This window comes from Triplophysa rosa, linkage group LG21 (genome assembly GCF_024868665.1).
Source record: "Triplophysa rosa linkage group LG21, Trosa_1v2, whole genome shotgun sequence".
NCBI classification, from domain to species: Eukaryota; Metazoa; Chordata; class Actinopteri; order Cypriniformes; family Nemacheilidae; genus Triplophysa; species Triplophysa rosa.
Window position 1 is genome coordinate 4837717 of NC_079910.1, and position 17678 is coordinate 4855394.

General features: G+C 38.8%; 1 protein-coding gene across 2 annotated transcripts in view; it reads right to left on the reverse strand.

Annotated features, from left to right (window-relative positions):
• Nucleotides 1–441: 441 nt before the first annotated feature.
• Nucleotides 442–17678, reverse strand: part of plxna1a (plexin A1a) — a 181745-nt gene continuing 164508 nt past the window's right edge. For both annotated transcript variants that reach the window (XM_057363321.1, XM_057363320.1), the window contains exons 24-32: nucleotides 13731–13877; nucleotides 12952–13111; nucleotides 12193–12296; nucleotides 10955–11051; nucleotides 8420–8610; nucleotides 6620–6789; nucleotides 5759–5971; nucleotides 5204–5354; nucleotides 442–3902 (exon numbers count right to left, since the gene is read on the reverse strand). In XM_057363321.1, coding sequence (XP_057219304.1) covers nucleotides 3807–3902; nucleotides 5204–5354; nucleotides 5759–5971; nucleotides 6620–6789; nucleotides 8420–8610; nucleotides 10955–11051; nucleotides 12193–12296; nucleotides 12952–13111; nucleotides 13731–13877 — 1329 coding nt within the window. In that variant the 3' untranslated portion in view covers nucleotides 442–3806. The remainder of the gene's footprint in view (nucleotides 3903–5203; nucleotides 5355–5758; nucleotides 5972–6619; nucleotides 6790–8419; nucleotides 8611–10954; nucleotides 11052–12192; nucleotides 12297–12951; nucleotides 13112–13730; nucleotides 13878–17678) is intronic.

Here is a 17678-nt window from a genome sequence, read left to right on the forward strand (position 1 = left end):
ACACACAAATATTCAATAAAAATGTATTTTGGATAATAACTACATATAAGTCTTCAAGTATTTTTCCACCCTCAGATTTTTTGCAGTGCATTCTGGGATCACATTACCTGTGAAGGATAATGAAGGTGCCACCTTTCAAAATCTGTACAGACAACACATCTCGCCTATAGTGGAGTCCAAATGTGTGAGATTAAAATGTGGGATTAAAGTAAACTTTACCCTGAAAGGATCATATGAATAAATACTAAAGAAAATATAATCAGGTGATGGAATATATTTGATTCTGCACATACAAATTTGTGATATTGACTACGTTTGTGCATTTAAAACATTCTCAAATTTATGCTGATTATTTATAATCAAGCAGTCTGAGACTGAGACGGCAAACAATAAAACGTTATTCACGCTAAGAATCAGGAGACCAGGGACAACAGCAAGTTTAGCGAAAAATGTTTAATCTCTCCTTGATGCGTGTGTTTATTTACACATAATAAATTTGCAAAATAGGAAAGAGCACAATATTTACATAATGAGCGTTTAACAGCCAACCTGTCACAGTTGATTAAAGTCTGAAACTCTTCAAAAGGTATCAGATTTAATAAAGTATTAAAATTCTTGAGTTATTTTCTCGGAAATCTACATGCTCACATTTTTGTTCCTACGCTTAAGTTAATTCATCCTTCGAAGATGAGTTTCAATCTGGAAAAAACATGAGCAGAAATTAAAAACCGGAGATCGAGAGGTCGGTCTTTTGGGCTGAAGATTGAAGGCGTGGTCAGACGGTGATAGAGAGCCGGAAGGGAAGAGATGGATTGTGGGTAATGAAAGGGTCAGAGGCGGCCGAGAGATGAGCTGACAAGGCACTCTGTGCAGAAACGAAAGCTCTTTGATCTCTAAAACACCTTCTGTTCAGCTTTTTCCCATCATCTAGTGAAGAGAAGCCATTTCTTCTCTTCATTTTTTGTTCCTGTACTCAAAATAAGTTAGCGTTCCCAAAACAAGTGCTGAAAAATGAGAGGCGATCATTTAAATACGTTGCACCTCAACATCCTGGAAATTTGAGAGCATCTCCGAAGACTTCACATGTTCCATTGAAAACATCAAAATAACGACGGAAAATCAAAGTAACACTCGCCATAAAAATCAAGTTGAATGGAAAGAGAATAGACAACATCAAAAACACACGTCCTGAGACTTTACAATGCAAACAGCTGTTTTACAATCACCATCATCTGCTAAAGTAGCACAAAGCAAAGCACATCAAGATTTCTTCATCTGCAAAACTGCAAGAGAAAAAAAACACGGCCAGACTGTCAATTTCCCGATGTACAAGGAAAATTAGCCTTTGGAAGTAGAATAGCATGCTTGTATTTTCCAATAAAGTGGCTTCACCTGTAGTGTAGAAACATGCAAGCTAATTTACTGGAAATGAAATAAAGATACTAACAAAAGTTTACAGGCATAAAGAACTGAATGTCTGACAGTAGTGTACTAATGTTCACTTTCAAGAAGTCTGTCTATCTAATTTATTGAAAGTTCTTTCCAAATAGTTTAAAAGGATCAGATTTATGAGAGCTAACCACAAACATGCAAGCAAATCAAATATCGAATATTCTTCGACAGATCTGTGCAAAGAAAAAAGAATGAATCTTACAGGTGAACGTGTCTAGATGTAAAAGGAGATTGTCTTTACTATGGAAGAGTTCTGGAGACCTGCTCCCAGTCGATTAGGAGAAATTTGCAATGGCATAAAGTCAATAACATAAAGCACGATCCGAAAATAAAGAAATCTGTAAAGAATGATTCTTTATTACTTTCCTAGCTGAAATGAACCCTGATGTCTGGTTGTATCGAGGTAAAGCGAGCGAGAAAACATGGAATTTCGAAGTTTGTGTGACTCACTCTCGTTCTCCTCGGGTTTCTGACCTAAATCTTTCAAAGACGTTTCTATCACATCTCAGAAAGTCTTCTGCTTTAATCTCAGTGGAAAGCGAAAGCAGAAGAGGCTTTCTCTTGTTTGAACATGACTGACTTTTGGAGAACTGCTGCAGCACATGAAAGCCCGTCACCACGATACAGACCCTCGCCAAGTTATCAACGTTCTCGAGAGAGAAGATAAAGAGAATCTCCAAAACAACCAGAACGCCGAAGAAAAGTTAAGCAGATTGGAAGAGCTTGACTTCATCGAATTCGTACCCCTGAAGAGATTCACATTTGTAACGTCACCAATCACAACTCACAACAGAAAAATTCATTAAATTCATTCATTAAACTTCGTAGTAAATTGACGGATGGGCATGATGGACTGAAATACAGGAGAGAGAGAAAAACGAAATAGGGGGGGGGGGGAATGCCATGAGGATTAATCCTAGTAGTTTATGAGATCAAAACGAAACCGGAAAAATAAATAAAAAAGATTTTATAAAAACACCACCTTCCGAAAATGCTGCTAGGAAAGCCGTTTAAGAACATGGTACAATAGTTTCTATTTAGTCTTTGTGAGCTCAATAATACATTTCTAGCTTAAGTTCGTGTTTCTTGGAATTGGTCAAATCAGCACATTCATCGCAGTGGGGACCATTAACATGCTTTGAACCACACTTCCGAAAAATAAAAAAGCTGAGAAAGACCTTCTCGAAATTGTATGACATCAAATTGCGAAGCGTAACGTCAACCTTAATTCCTTCATTATAAACCGATGTGCTTTGTGCAAAAAGTTATCATTCAAGTGCTCACGTCCGTTTCTGTCAGACGACTAAATGATGAGGAATGGTACGAAAAGGGGGCGATTATTGAACGTAATCAAGTTTTGCGTTCGTTTCTCCAAAAACAGTCACGGAATAGCGAACAATGTGGTCAAGTGGCTGAAACTTAACAATATTAACAATAAAGCTTCAACAAAAATGCGTACAAACTAAATACAGGTTCGTCCACCAACTGACCAACGATACCCTTTTGGTGAGGACGGTTCCCTCCAAAAACACGAGGTACCACACGGGAACACGTTTGTTCTTTTTTGCACATCTTTTCACTCGTAGTTCTTCAGTCACTAGGGTAACATTGAAATCATAGCACAGTTTATCTAAAGAAAATCGTTTTTGCACTAAACAACATTCAAAGAAAACATGGCACAGGACATTTTTTTCGAGGTTTTTTTCTCGTCAGACTTTGCTTCACATATCAAATTCATCTTTTAGTCTTTTCTATGTTAAAATGGAAAACTTTGTACGCTTCTTTTCACTCTTATTTTTTGTATAAAAATGCAGTTGTATTTATATCTCTATACACATTTATATATATATTTATATCATTTTCATTTGTTGTAGTTCCTGTAAATTGTGCAAATTCAGCAGTAACACAAGTGGCAGGAGACTGTCTTGAGCGAGTCCGTTGATCAACCCAAAGAGAAAAAACTGGGGAAAACGTCGAAAATTAAGCTCTAAACTAAATGGAGTTCATGAAAGTTCACCGCTCTCATCTTTTTGTAGACTTTAAGGTCTTCAGGCTCATAATACAAGACATCCTCGGTGAGTAACGGCACGCACAACCGTGGCTCAACACACATTACGAAACCATACGAAGAATAACAAACTAGTCCTATTAGTTGGACGTCACGTCCAGGGAGACATTCAGGTGTGTGTGTTGAGTTCAAAGGAAGTGATGAAAGAGGATTTCCACCCTGGGCTGAGGGGTCTCCAGTGTACTGCTTCTGACATTGCAGTCTGTCAGCTTAATGCGTGTGTGGGAGTGGCTTGGGGCGGGGCCAGGAGGTTGGAGAGGGCGGGGCCAAGAGAAAGAAGGGGTCCTCAGCTTGTCATAGCCATGGTGTCGATAACTTGTTCCAGTTTACTGCGCAGTCTTTGTCGCCGGGCCAACTCGTCTTTCTGTAGCGCGGACATGATCTGCGGAACAGGAAACGACATCACATTAGAAAATAATGAAAGTGTGAGAATGCTAAAATACACAGATAATAAATGCATTCCGTATTAAAATAATAAAATATAAAACAGTCACATTTTTTTGGGATTTCAAATACTTTCAAATACAAACACATTTCAAAATTCGGTTTCAAACCTACAACCTAACAAAGGTGCACACGCTAAAACACATCTGCACGCACATCTGCGCAGTCCAACAAAGCGCTCCGACTAAAAGTTATGAAAATCTAAAAGACAAGGATTGGAAACACCCTCAGCGCCGGATAAAGGATTGCTAATTTCCCTCCTGATTTTCACGCAGGTTCAGCAAGGATTTTTTGGTGGACACGTGTGCATCTGGATAATAAAGACTAATGAACATAAACGGCTGTTTAAAAGCGACCAGCTGCAGTGTATTAACGTCAGACGGCGAGAGAGGAAGAGAGCGAGGTTTCACGGAGAGCCGGGATGATGCTTGATGAGTCGTGCTCGACTAAAATCTCCCAAAGGTAAGGAAACGGAGGACGGAAAATGAAATGGTTTTAAAGAAACGGGGGCCTGTCGCTAACTACAGACACCTTTTTATATCTGCTTAATGGCTGAAGAAACACAGTCGTAAATGTAGGAACAATTAAGCAGACCCACTGTGTCACTGCTTCAGTTTTCACTGAAATAAAGACACACACACACGGTCTCATTTCTGGGCGAGGTAGATGTAAATGGTCTCCTTCGGCGGCTCATTATCTCTCGTTTATCTGGGCCGGCTGGAATGAGTCACTGGTTTTGACATATGAGCTCATGTGTGCTGTCAGTCGGCGTTACGTGTGAAGGGCCACATGGATGATACAGTAAGTGTCCTTGTTTTAATTAAACGTGTTGGATTTTACGTTCGGCCATCTTAACAGCCTTATCTGCTATCTATTCATTGGGGAGAAAAGGATTTCATAATTTTCCCTGCCAGATTTCTTAAACGTCTATTTCTAAACGTAATCCAAACCCAACCTTTTTATTTCATTTTTTACAGTGCATTCCAGTATTTTTATATAGCATCTATATGGTTTACAGTATGCACATTTCTACAACTCGGACAACCCATCATATTTGTCCAAGCAAGCACACTGGATACAACGGCGTATCCCACTAAGCCGCACTCAGTCTGACTGTACCACTCTATTTCTTTTGTGATGAACATCAAAATCAGCGTTAAAACTTTTATTTTAAACAATAACACAGTAAGCGACAAGTATGCCATTCCGAATGTAGTTCTCTTTTTCAACTGTACTCACCTCATCTTTGTACTTGGTGATGTAAGAGTAGATCTCGTGTAGGGCACTCATGCTGTTGAATTGATTTAGATGCAGTCTAGACTGCTCGGCGAGATATGCGCTCATGTCCTGATCGCTGATGGCAGACATACGTGCAATGTCTGAGTAATACCTGCAGGACGGCAAGACAGACAGTTTAACGTCAGGGTGCTGGTGGAGCGAGCGATTGCACTCTGATTTCATGTGAATTTGTGGCCTTTCAACAAGGTTACGACGAGGGACTAAAACAGGCGAGGAGACTGACTAGTGAGGCAAAACAAGTGCAATAGGAAATAAGTATCAAATCAACAAATCACTAATTCCTGGTGACTTAAGTTACATTTTGGTTGGTTCATGCATAGCGCCATGGTTTACTGTATAATCTACAGGAATTTACAAACTGAAACATTGCTTTCAAGTTCCTATTTGGCTCCATTCACCACTTGATCTATTCTTGTAGTTTTAATTCTCCAACAGTATGAATGAGTGATTGCTTTGTACTTCCACAAAATGATCAGTGAAATACTGTCTGCATACCTTTCTACCCAGTTCTTGTAGTTGGGAATATCTTTAGCGTAGAGGAGCTTATTGGAGGGGGAATCTTTGCCCAGCTTGTGTTCGGATGTGGAGCATGAGTCCATGAACGTTTGAGCAACGACAGACAGACACGCGTCCGTGATGCTGTTCTTGTGGATGTCGAACACAAACTGAGGATTCTTGATCACGTTCACCCAGAACCTTAATGGCAAACTGAGAACAAGAGAAAACGTAAATTGTGAGCAGGTCATCTTAAGCAGTGGTTCTCAAACGGGGGCTCCAAGATGGATCTGGGGGGGCACAGATTTTAAAGAAAATTTTCATAGATTTTATGCTATCAAACATAAGAAAAATAACACCACCAACCAAAAGAATCCATGTTCCAGCATTGTAAAAATTCTAAGTTTAAGATTATACGTTTTTATTTGGGGGGGACACAAAGAGATACACTACACAAAGGGGGCCTAACAAGCAACGGGGCGGGGGGGTTTGGTGTGGCCCACAAGGGAGCCCCAGCTGACTTCCAAGGGGGCCTGAAGATGACTTATACTTAAGAATTAAACAAAATGAACACTAAAATCCATAAAAAACTAAAAATATATATTTCTTATTATTTGGCCATTTGTATAATGAATAAACTTTTTCCAGTTAATGTCAAGCTCTAAAATACTTTTTGGGGTAGAAATTTTTAGTTTTTCTGAGTGGGGGGGGGGGCCTCTGAATATTGTTTAATACATGGGGGGCCTTGGAGTCAATAAGGTTGAGATCCCCTGATCTAAGGCTAGCTTATGTCTTAAAATAACATGTACAATGTCACTCCTAACATGTATTCCTCTAAACAACACAGAACGCTTCTCTCACCAGTTGCTTTTCCAGGTGTGCCGAACATCTGAATCTGTGATTTGGTGTTTGTCCGCCTGTTCATCCAGGAAATCGAACATGTACTTTATGGCGAGAGGGAGGGCGCTGCCGCGATGCGCCGTGCTGAATATCGTCTCAAACAAATCATCTACGAATTTCTGTAAAGTACCCTGTATTGAGAAGAACATACGTATTTTGTGAATATGAAATATATAATACATATCGTGTGATGGCACATTTTAAATGCACAATATTAAATCGGGATCTATTTTATGCAACCCAGTACCAACATTTATTGTACAAAGCTAAAAAAAAAAAAACATTGAAATGTTAAAGGAGTAGTTCACTTCAAAATAAGCCCCCATTGACTTTCCATAGTCATTTTTATTCCTACTATGGAAAGTCAATGGGGGCTTATTTTAAAGTGAACTACTCCTTTAACAGTACCATGAACTGCACAGGCACAACAATATGGAAATTGTGAATGCATTATAACATAGTTAAAGTGATTCTTCTGCAGAACACAAAAGAAGATATTTTGAAGAATGTCGGTAACCGAACAATGGTGGTACCCATTCACTTCTATTGTATGGACACAAAACCAATGCAAATCAATGGGTAACACTGTTGTCTGGTTACCAACATTCTTCAAAATATCTTCTTTTGTGTTCTGCAGACGAAAGAAACCCATTCAGGTATGAAATGAAAAGATGGTGAGTAAATGACAGAATTTTCATTTTTGGGTGACCTATAACTTTAATGTTGCTAAATTCTACCAAGCGACAGATACTAAAGCACCAAAATATGATTGGACGCACAGCATTTGATATGAACAACAAAACACATTCTCCTCCCTTTTTCAAAGTCTATTTATTTTAATATCTTAACTATGCACAATAATATGGTGCGTTGAATTTTATTATTAGCATTTATTATTGTTTACTCTCATCTGTCTGCATCACAACACACTTCAGATCTTTGGGTCGTGACCAACCAAAACCGCTGTATTATATTACACAAATTGAATACACATAAAAACAGAAATATACTGATGCTATTACCTCCTCACTGCAGAAGCTGAACTAGGATCAGTTTTAAACCCCTCATATTATTGATCACAAAGGTTGCTTCAAAACGACTACTTGCAAGTCTAAAATCACTAAACGCCCTCAAGGATCCGAAGCAGAGATGTCGGATTATTCGTCACTTCTGAGAGCGAGAGGAAAACAAGCAGTGGCTCTCAGATAATACGGTGCGTGTTGATTAGGATGCTGGCGTGTGTGTGTGTGTGTGTGCGTGTGTGTGTGTGTGTGTGTGTGCGTGTGTGTGTGTGTGTGTGTGCGATAGACAGAGAGAGTCCGCGAGGTTTCCCGGCATCTATTCAGCGCTCTGTCACCACGCACCATGAAACACTCGATCCACAACAAATTACCTGTCTCCTGCTGTTCTCCTTCGCTCTAGCATTACATTTATCTATCGTTTTTTATTATGTATCAAAATTGACCACCCGAGAGGCTTGTAAACATATTCTGATTTCAATTTTTGCCTCTCCTTACAATTAGGCGGCCAGGAAATAAGCTACGGAGCCGGGGAAGGAGGGAGGGAGAGGAATGAAGAGGCAGATGGGAGGAAGAAAATATAAGAAAATGAGAGAAAAGAAGTGGGAGATAGGAAGAATATGAAATTGCAAGGCTAAATCTTAAAGGTACAGGCGGAAGCGGCAACACGAGTTGATTGTATTTATGAGCCTGAAAACATCAAGGCTGACAAAATAAAAGGCTACAATTCATGCAAACCCACCTTGGTAGCCAGCAGTCGTGTCAGGTAGATCTCTGACACCATTTTGCTCCCGCGGTCGCCCTCGCGCTGGTCAGCGTGGTCGTGGTTCTTGACCAGGTGCCAGAGCTTGGTGCCGCTTTCCAGGTCGGGCGTGATCATGGGCGTCCTGGAACGGAGGCTATCCGGACTGCTGGCCGTCCTCAACATGCTCTCTGAAGACAAAGGATCAATCATATTATGCTTTTATCATTTTCAATTCCGATTGGATGAGACGAGCTTCAATGCCGATCAAGTGAATTCTACAGTTCTTTAGTGCTGCTTATGGATGCGGTGAAGTTGCTACATTGCTTGGAAACCATAAAGGCCTGTTTGCACCAAGGACGATAACTACAAATACTGTATAAATAATATAATATATAGCCACGGACAGTGTTGGGTAAGTTACTCTGAAAAAGTAATTAATTACTAGTTACTAATTACATATTCAGTAGAGTAATTAGATTACTGTACAAATTACTCTCTCCAAAATTTAATTACTTTTTACTAATTACTTTCTATATCTTGTATCAACCTTGATTCAAGGATGATTCAAGTGATTCAAGGATGGACATGAAATGGCTCTTTTAATTCATTCAAATAAATAAAATAAAACTACATAAAGTAGTATTATTAAATAACCAAAGTATTACAAATGTGAGAAAGATAAATTAATGAATGCATTTAAAAGTTAGACTTTGAATTTTAATGTATATTCCAGTATTGTATTTCGTTAAATTACATCAGATGTAACTGTAACTAAATTACAGAAAAAATTAGAGTAATCCCTTACTTTACTTTTTCAAGGGAAAAGTAATTAAATTACAGTAACTAATTACTTAGTAACTAGTTACACCCAACACTGGCCACGGAACACATTAAGAGATCATTTTTTAAATTATTTTCAGTTTTTCTGAATTTAGTATTTACGGTCTGTGTTTAGGTAAAGTGATCATTTCAAATACAAATATTGTTTCTATTTGCAGAACGGAAGAAACAGGTCAAAATAACAGAAAGGATGCTCTGTATTTTTTCAGACCTCAAACACTGCAAAGAAAACAAGTTCATATTCACTTTTAAGCAATACAACAGTAATATTGGTACATGTATTTAGGAAAAGTTCAAACATTATTTCACAGTTGTCATCTAGAGATGCTGATTAAATGAACATTTGAAACGGTCTCTTAATTTTTTCTGTGGCTGTATGAATACGAAGTTTTAAAAATGATTATATTAAAGAAAATAGTCAAGTCCACACCACAACCCTAACGATAAAATACAATGCAATTATAACACTGGAATCACTTTTAGAGATTTTTTTCTACAGTAGCCGATGAACAATAAAACACTGACCGCCAATCGAAATCCTTTAGTCCTCAATCCACCCTTTACCGTAGTAAAACAGCTGTAAGACACAGTCTCTAACTGCTGTTATTTTAACACGCACTGCGCTCTCCAAACGGTACAGTATTAAACCCACAGATGCCGTGGCTTCATAAATATAAAATAAACTGTAACCTAAACGGCATGAAACAGACATATCAACAGTCGTAAATCAAGGCGGACGCGTTTTTCTATCTGATGAGCAGTCGGCAGCTAAATACCCAGGAGTTACACATCAAAGATGAGAGCAGAAAGTAGCTGAGCTCCGGCTAATGGATGGTTAAGCGCAGTAATCTGTCTGAGGAAAAGGCATTCTGGGTAAGGAGCGTTTTCCTGTGGATGCCCTATGCTACAATGAATATACTGCATCTGTGGAATCCATCAAAAACTCCCTCAGGTTACCTCCGTCCTTAAGTGGCAAGTGGGTGTGAGAGATAGAGAGTCGAGTTCATCAGTCACAGGCTGGCGGGCCGAAAGGAACAGACACTCATTTGGCTCCTCGCAGCACTTTTTATATTGAAAACATAATAGTAAAAAAGTAAATAATAAACATATTTAATGCTTCCTCATAACAGTGAGATTACAAGAAAGATTAAAAGCCTGAAAAACTGCTAACTTCTCCGCTGGTTTCCGTGGCAACGAGTGGACCACAAGTTGAACAATGCAAGTGTGTGTCCTCTATTTGAGAACCCATAAAATGATCCGTTTTCTCACAGGGAAATGGACGCTTGTCGTGAGAGAGTCAAGGCTCGAGTAGACGTAATTCTCCAGCAATCATGAACACTCACTCCGGAGGAGAAGAGACCACATTAAACAGCCTTTTCTCTCTCATCCTCCTTTTTCGGTCGAGGAACAAAACACAGTTCTGAGAGATGTTGCAATCATCACCTCTTATTCACACCAACACCAAAAGTGCTCAGAAAACAAAACAAAATCATCAGAAAGAAAATATCTAAAAGACATCAAGCTTGGTGGCTTTTTGAAATCGAGAGAAGAGGACGCAATACTAGCTCGAGCCTTTTTTTAAAGGGGAAAATTGATGCTGGTTCGATAAATAAACAAATCTTTCTGAGGAGAGGAGGAGAGTAGTTGTGGAGGTCTGAAGACAACATCCAAACAGGAAGAGCTGACACTCACCGTATCTGCTGAGGGACTTGGTGAAGGTGGAGGAGTTTGAGATGTTGTATGCAGAGTTTTGTTTTGGCACCAGGGCGATGACAGACCCATCTGTTACCTGAGGACGGTGAGTGACAACATTACTGCACTATACTCAGCAAAAACACGCCATCACGGACAAAACACTTCACTATAGTATTCAAAACAGATTCATGTACTATAACCATTACACACAACCAAAGAAATGTTACTGCACCACATCTTGGTTGTTTACAACAGGGGATTTCAAACTGGGGTTCGGAGGCCCAAAGGAAACCCCAGAAAATTTTGGAGCAAAAAGACGAGGCAAAAATTGTAGACAGGGTTGCCAGATCTGCGTGACAAAATTAGCCCAATGGCAAACCCAAACTAGCCCAACAATGGTGCTCGATTATGACAAACACGATAATCATGATTATTTTGCCGAATGATATCACAATTATTTAGCACGATGACTCGCTGACTTGAGAAGGAAAGTCAATAAATATATACATTATTAATAAATAAATAACGCATCAATTTAACACTTCGTAACAAAAATAATTGTAAAATAACTAGGGCTGTCAAATGATTAATCGCGATTAATCGCATCCAGAATAAAAGTTTGTGTTTACATAATATATGTCTATGTACTGTGCATATTCATTTTGAATTTATAAATACAAACACACACACATGAATACATATTTAGGAAATATTTACATGTATTTATTTATTTATATTTACTAATAATTGAAATTATATATAAATGTTTATTAATTTTTAGATTTTCCTTAAATATATGCATGTATGTGTATGTGTTAACTACAAAATTATTATGCACAGTACACAGATATATATTATCTAAACACAAACTTTTATTCTGGATGCGATTAATCACGATTAATCGTTTGACAGCCCTAAAAATAACGCAGAAAAGAAGATAAAATATAGTATAAATGCATATATTCAAATAAATAATATATATAAAAAAATGACAATCTTTCCAAAACAGGATGCAATACAATAATTGTCAAAAAAAATTTGACGGATATAAACTGAAATGCACAAATGAACTCTGCATTATAGGAATAGGATGCCTCACAAAAGGTTACTCATATTTGGGGGTCCTCTGCATCAAGAGAAAAAAACAGACCTCATAGATAAATAACACACACATTAACCCTTATTCACCACACTAGGGCTTTGAGTGATGCTTCAGGAGCAGACGGTGACCGTACCTGATAGTGTGCGAGCGTGTTCAGCCGTTTCCAGTCATTATCAATCTTAGTAGTGACATCTTCATCCTGCAGAATGATCCGAGCCAGACGCCCCTGCCGCCACTCTGTAACACAGACAAAACCACATGAACACTCTGTGTCCACACACAAACATCACCCCCACAACAAGACCTACTTGTGTAAAGATTTTCTCTTTCACAAGCTCCCGTTTCATTTAAAGCACATAACCTTGTGCACACCTCGTTGCAAACATGAGCTTTTTAAAGTTCTATTAACAGTGTTGACCCACATGATGCGAAACATAACAACCCAGATCCGACGGTCAAGGTTAGAAGGATGACTTTTTTGAGCTGTTTACACGTAACCTATTCCCGAAACGGTCATGTTTGTTTGTTGTGGAGGAGGAAGCTGCAGTTTCTCATTTAGAAACGTTGAAAGACAACTGCCACGGAGCAGAACAGACACAGATGACGGCAGATCTCCACAACACGACTGATAACATCGCTCAATTTAAAGCGGATAGCCATCGCATTGGGAAGTGCACTAGCTAATAGAATCTCACAGCGGATGATACGATTCAGCGTCTGTGCCCCTGGTGCCCGCGACGGTGACATCAGCACGCATTTGTGTCACGCCACTGATAAGCTCTACATTTCCTGTAGCGGCTATAAGTATCTGCTATGGACACGAAGCCTTTTTATTACAGAAATGTTTTTGTGTATCTGCTTTTCTTAACAACCATCATTTATCCATCCTTACCCAGGTCCATATCTCCAGCTTTGGGTCTCTGCGAGTAAGGACTTCCTTTATACACAGCGTCCAGCAGCTTCTCTTTCACCTGGGTGATGGTGTCACAGTTCAGGCATTTGACCGTCACCTCCGGGCCGTTCTCATTCTCCGGATTCACACAGTGCAAAGTCTGTCACAAGACATTAGAAGCAAAAAAATATGGTTTTAAAACCATTTAGTACGTGTTTAAAAGATGACACTGATATATAAACGATAACGATACACAGATTTTTAGGTTCAGTGCGTTAGTTTCGTGTCTCTTGGATCTCTTGGAAGCATTTAAACTCACATTTCACGTCTAACTACAAATATGTAAGAATACGGTCCTGATCATCCTGTCTTGGTATTAACACCCTTAAAGGAACAGATCCCCCAAAAATGAAAATTCTGTCTTCATTTACTCACCCTCGAGTTGTTCCAAATCTGTATCAAATTCTTTGTTCTGATGAACACAGAGAAAGATATTTGGAAGGAGGCTTGTAACCAAACAGTTCTTGGGTCAAAAGAAGATATTTTGAAGAATGTAGGAAAGCAAACAGTTCCGGGCTACCATTGACATTTTCCCTACTATGGCAGTCAATGGTGGCCAAGAACTGTTTGGTTACAAGCCTCCTTCCAAATATCTTTCTCTGTGCTCATCAGAACAAAGACATTTATGCAGATTTGGAACAACTGAAGGGTGAGTAAATTTCATTTTTGGGTGAACTGTCCCTTTAAATCAACAGAGGCGAACACTTCTTCACACTGACCAGCGTCTTGTAGTCGATCTGTTGTCGGATGAGTTTGTCTTCGCTGAGGGAGTATCGGGCCTCTCCTGTGATGGCGTCTATTGGGCCTTTTTCCATCTGTTGTTTTATTGCACAATACAGCATGAAGAGAGGCTCACCAGCACACTCCTGAAGAGAGAGAGAGAGAGAGAGAGAGAGAGAGAGAGAGATTGAAACACGACCGCAGCCTGTTAGTCGTTATACGCGATGTGATTTTTCATAACAAGTGACAGACACGCAAACACACAAAGCAATCAATAGCTCTTCTTTCCTTTCATGGAGATAAAATGCATTTCAGGTATGTATATTGAGCAAAACTTGATTACTGATAAACTGGCACTTCAGATGTGAAAAACAAGCAGCTGTAATGGTGCAGCGCTTTCAAATAATCACAAGGACTTGCTAATCAATACAACCATTAGCCTCTCACACCCTCAAAAAGCCCCTCTCGAAAAAAGACAAACCGTTTAAACGCCGGGGAGAGAGACAGAGACGCTGGAGGTTAACGATTGGGAGGAAGCACTTAAAGCCCTTTGTGAAACGGGAGAGCGAGAGATTGATAGGTGCGGTACAGGTTTTCAACATTAGCATAAACATCACAAAAAAGTTTCTACTTTAAGTTGAACTTTAGCTGCCATAGACCTCCACTGATCTCAGAGAGACACGTCCAGTTTTCAGTCATTTACAGTAAATCCCTGTACGCTGAAAAACAATCTGTTGGATTAACATGAAAAATATTTACGTTGGTTGCACATTAAAGTTATGTTTTCTCAGAATTATTTATCGATGTTCAATTTGCCAAATTGATGTTTAAACGAATATGGTGTTTATACAGCATGTAGAAGCTTTTGATTAAAGTTCTCAACTCAAATATTTTTAGTTACTACATAATATACTGTATACAGTACATTAATATATAAATTATGATTTATATTTAGTTAACAAAAAACAACCTCCCACAGCCTAAGCACAAGCAAAATGTTTCTTTTCTTTTTCTTATAAATCTGAAAGATTCAAACATCAAAAAGTCTTTCTCCATACTAAAAAACACATAAAATAACACTTTTTTTCACACAAAATAACACTCTTCTAATGCAGTCCCATGCAAAGTTTCGACAATTGTTTTTAATTGTGTAAAATTAAAGAGAGTTCACCCAAAAATGAAAATTCTTTCATTATTTATCAAACCTGTATGACTTTCTTCCACAGAACACAAAAGAAGATATTTTGAAAAATGTTGATCACCAAACAGCAACGGCCCCCATTGACTTCCATTGCATGAACACAAAACCATCGAGACATTTCTCAAAATTTCTTAATTTGTGTTACACAGAAGAAAGAGTCTTATAAAGGACTTGAATTACTTATGAGTGAATAAATGATGACAAAATTTTCATTTTGGGGTGAACTATCCCTTTAAGGAATTCATTTACACAGTTTCTGTTTTGTTTGTTGTGATTTTTATCAGGACCCATATTTATTTTTCCCTCTTATTGCTATTGTTATGTTGTGGTATGGTCTCATTGTGTGTTTTTTAAAGACTGTAGTGTGTGTTAATGCGATGTGTGGCACCTTCGCAAACCAGATATCCTATAAACCCAACTAATAATGCGTTGTGTGAGATTCCTCTAGCATGTAGGCACATTTTATTTTTGTTTCTGGTAGGTTGATTTTCAACCCACAATCAAACCTGTAAGTTTCATGATGAGATGTCAAACGCAGAACATTTCAACCACCCCTCCACTGTGATTACGACGGACGAGCAGAAACGAGGAAACCCGCCGTCTACGCTCCGCCTCGCGCATACCCACTCAAAACAGTTTCCTCTGGTCTTCTCCATCTCTTTATCCTGTTTTACTCCACCTACACTCCCACCATATGCTGTTAACGTCTCGTTAGCATCTGCGCTAATTAAGCCGACAGCTGCTAACTAGAGAGAGCAAGCGCGAATACATCACTCTCAGAGACCCCCGCTCGGAGACCAGACCTCATCCCACGCTCTGGCTTCATTAAAGAAAGAGACGGAGCGAGAGACCAGACCACGCGGCCAGACCTCACCCACCCATAGGGCTAATGAACAGCCGAGGAAAAATATCCTGTTGAAATATACAGATACTGATCAATTATTCCACACTGCAGCCTTGAGCAAACCTGCTTGAAAAAGAACAACTGCGGTCGGAATGCTGATAAATATTTTTAAGAGATTTCTGGGAAGGTTTGGATTCGTGTCAGTTTGCTTTAACCGTGCTGTCTGAGTCTCGGCTTTATATGCGTGTTGGCGAGGAGTTTGTCAGTTCTGCTAACTCGAGCCACAGTCTCATCCTGTTAAAACAGCCCTGCCTCTCCTGATGCCAATTACTGATGGCAAATTTTTGGGTTCTGAACTTTTGTCAGCTACAAAAGACGAGCCAAAGACGAGCCTGTAAACGGTCAAAGCTTGATAGGGACTTTAAATGAGCAGTCTAAATTGGCCATTTTGGTTTTAAAGGAAAGTTCACTGAGAAACGAAAAATTTCTCGTTTTTTATTCACCCTTATGCCGACTTTATTTCTTCTGTGAAATACTAAAGCGCAGACAGAATATTTATGTAGCTCTTAACTGAAATAAAATAGATGCTTTTAAAGAAACAGTGTACATAAAAATGAAAATTCTACCAATGGATAAGCTCGTCATAAAGTGAAAATAATTTACTCACCCTTGTGTCAACCTAGATTTAGATGACTTTTTCTTCAGTTGAACACAAACAATTTTATATTAAAATGCTGTCATGTTATCTTGTTTTATGGTTCTCAGAATGGTGACACAAGCATCCATTAGGGATAGTTCACCCCCCCAAAAAAAATCTGTCATCATTTACTCACCCTTGAGTTGTTCCAAACCTGTATAAATTTCTTTTTTGGCCACCACTGACTACCATAGTAGGAAAAAAGACAATGGTAGTCAAAAGTGCCCCAGAACTGTTTGCTTTCCTACATTTGTGTTCAACAGAACAAAGACATTTTTGAAAAATGACATCATAATTAACATTATACACTTATTTAGCGAAGATAAAATGTAAACAAACAGATCCAAGTGTTAAATTCATAAATGTTGACACGTAGCTATTTCTGAATCGCCTAGATTCAACAGAGTCATTTTGCTTGCTTTAATGATGGATGCATGCGCTTTTTAGAGATTCACCATTTTGAGTACCATAACCTATAACATGACATCATTTCATTGTAAAATTATTCTTGAAGTCATAAACATCAGCGTTGTAACAAATTCTTTCAAATTCAGTCATTTTAGCTTTTTTCATTACCTTAAAGGCAGGGTGGGTGATCCTGTCCAAAAAACATTTTTTGTCATGTTGGTTGAAAATCTCTTTACATCCTGATAGCAATCAAGAAGTATAGTGGTCAAATAATATTTGTATAATTATATATCGCCCGTGAAAGGCGTAGGACCAAAAAACGTTCGCCCAATCAAAACGTTCTGGCCGAGCACTGTGACTGGTCATGTGTACATTTTTCAGCCAACGTATTTTGCATCCCACTGCGCACCCTGTTCACGCAGACATCATACGTCATCAGCGCGCTCACGTCCGCTGTGTCAATGTAGGGAGAATGGCGGACAATCAGCAACAATCAAACTTTCCTGCGGAACCGACAACAAGTAAATCTACAAAACGAAAGTCAGTTTTTGAAAAAGCAGTGACGAAAAAACATCTGGATCATGAAAGAGGAAAAACTTCAATTAACATCGGTTCAGCTCTTACACGAAGGAGACACATGGTTGCTCTCTTTCTTTCTGACAGGTATGTACATGCTTCGAGAAGAATTTAATGGATTTAGTTTGTAATTCGTTACGTAGATTTACGAAATACATTCATGTGTTTGAAGGAGGCGTGGCTTTGGACGGCGAATCGCATAGAGGGTGGGATTATAATTT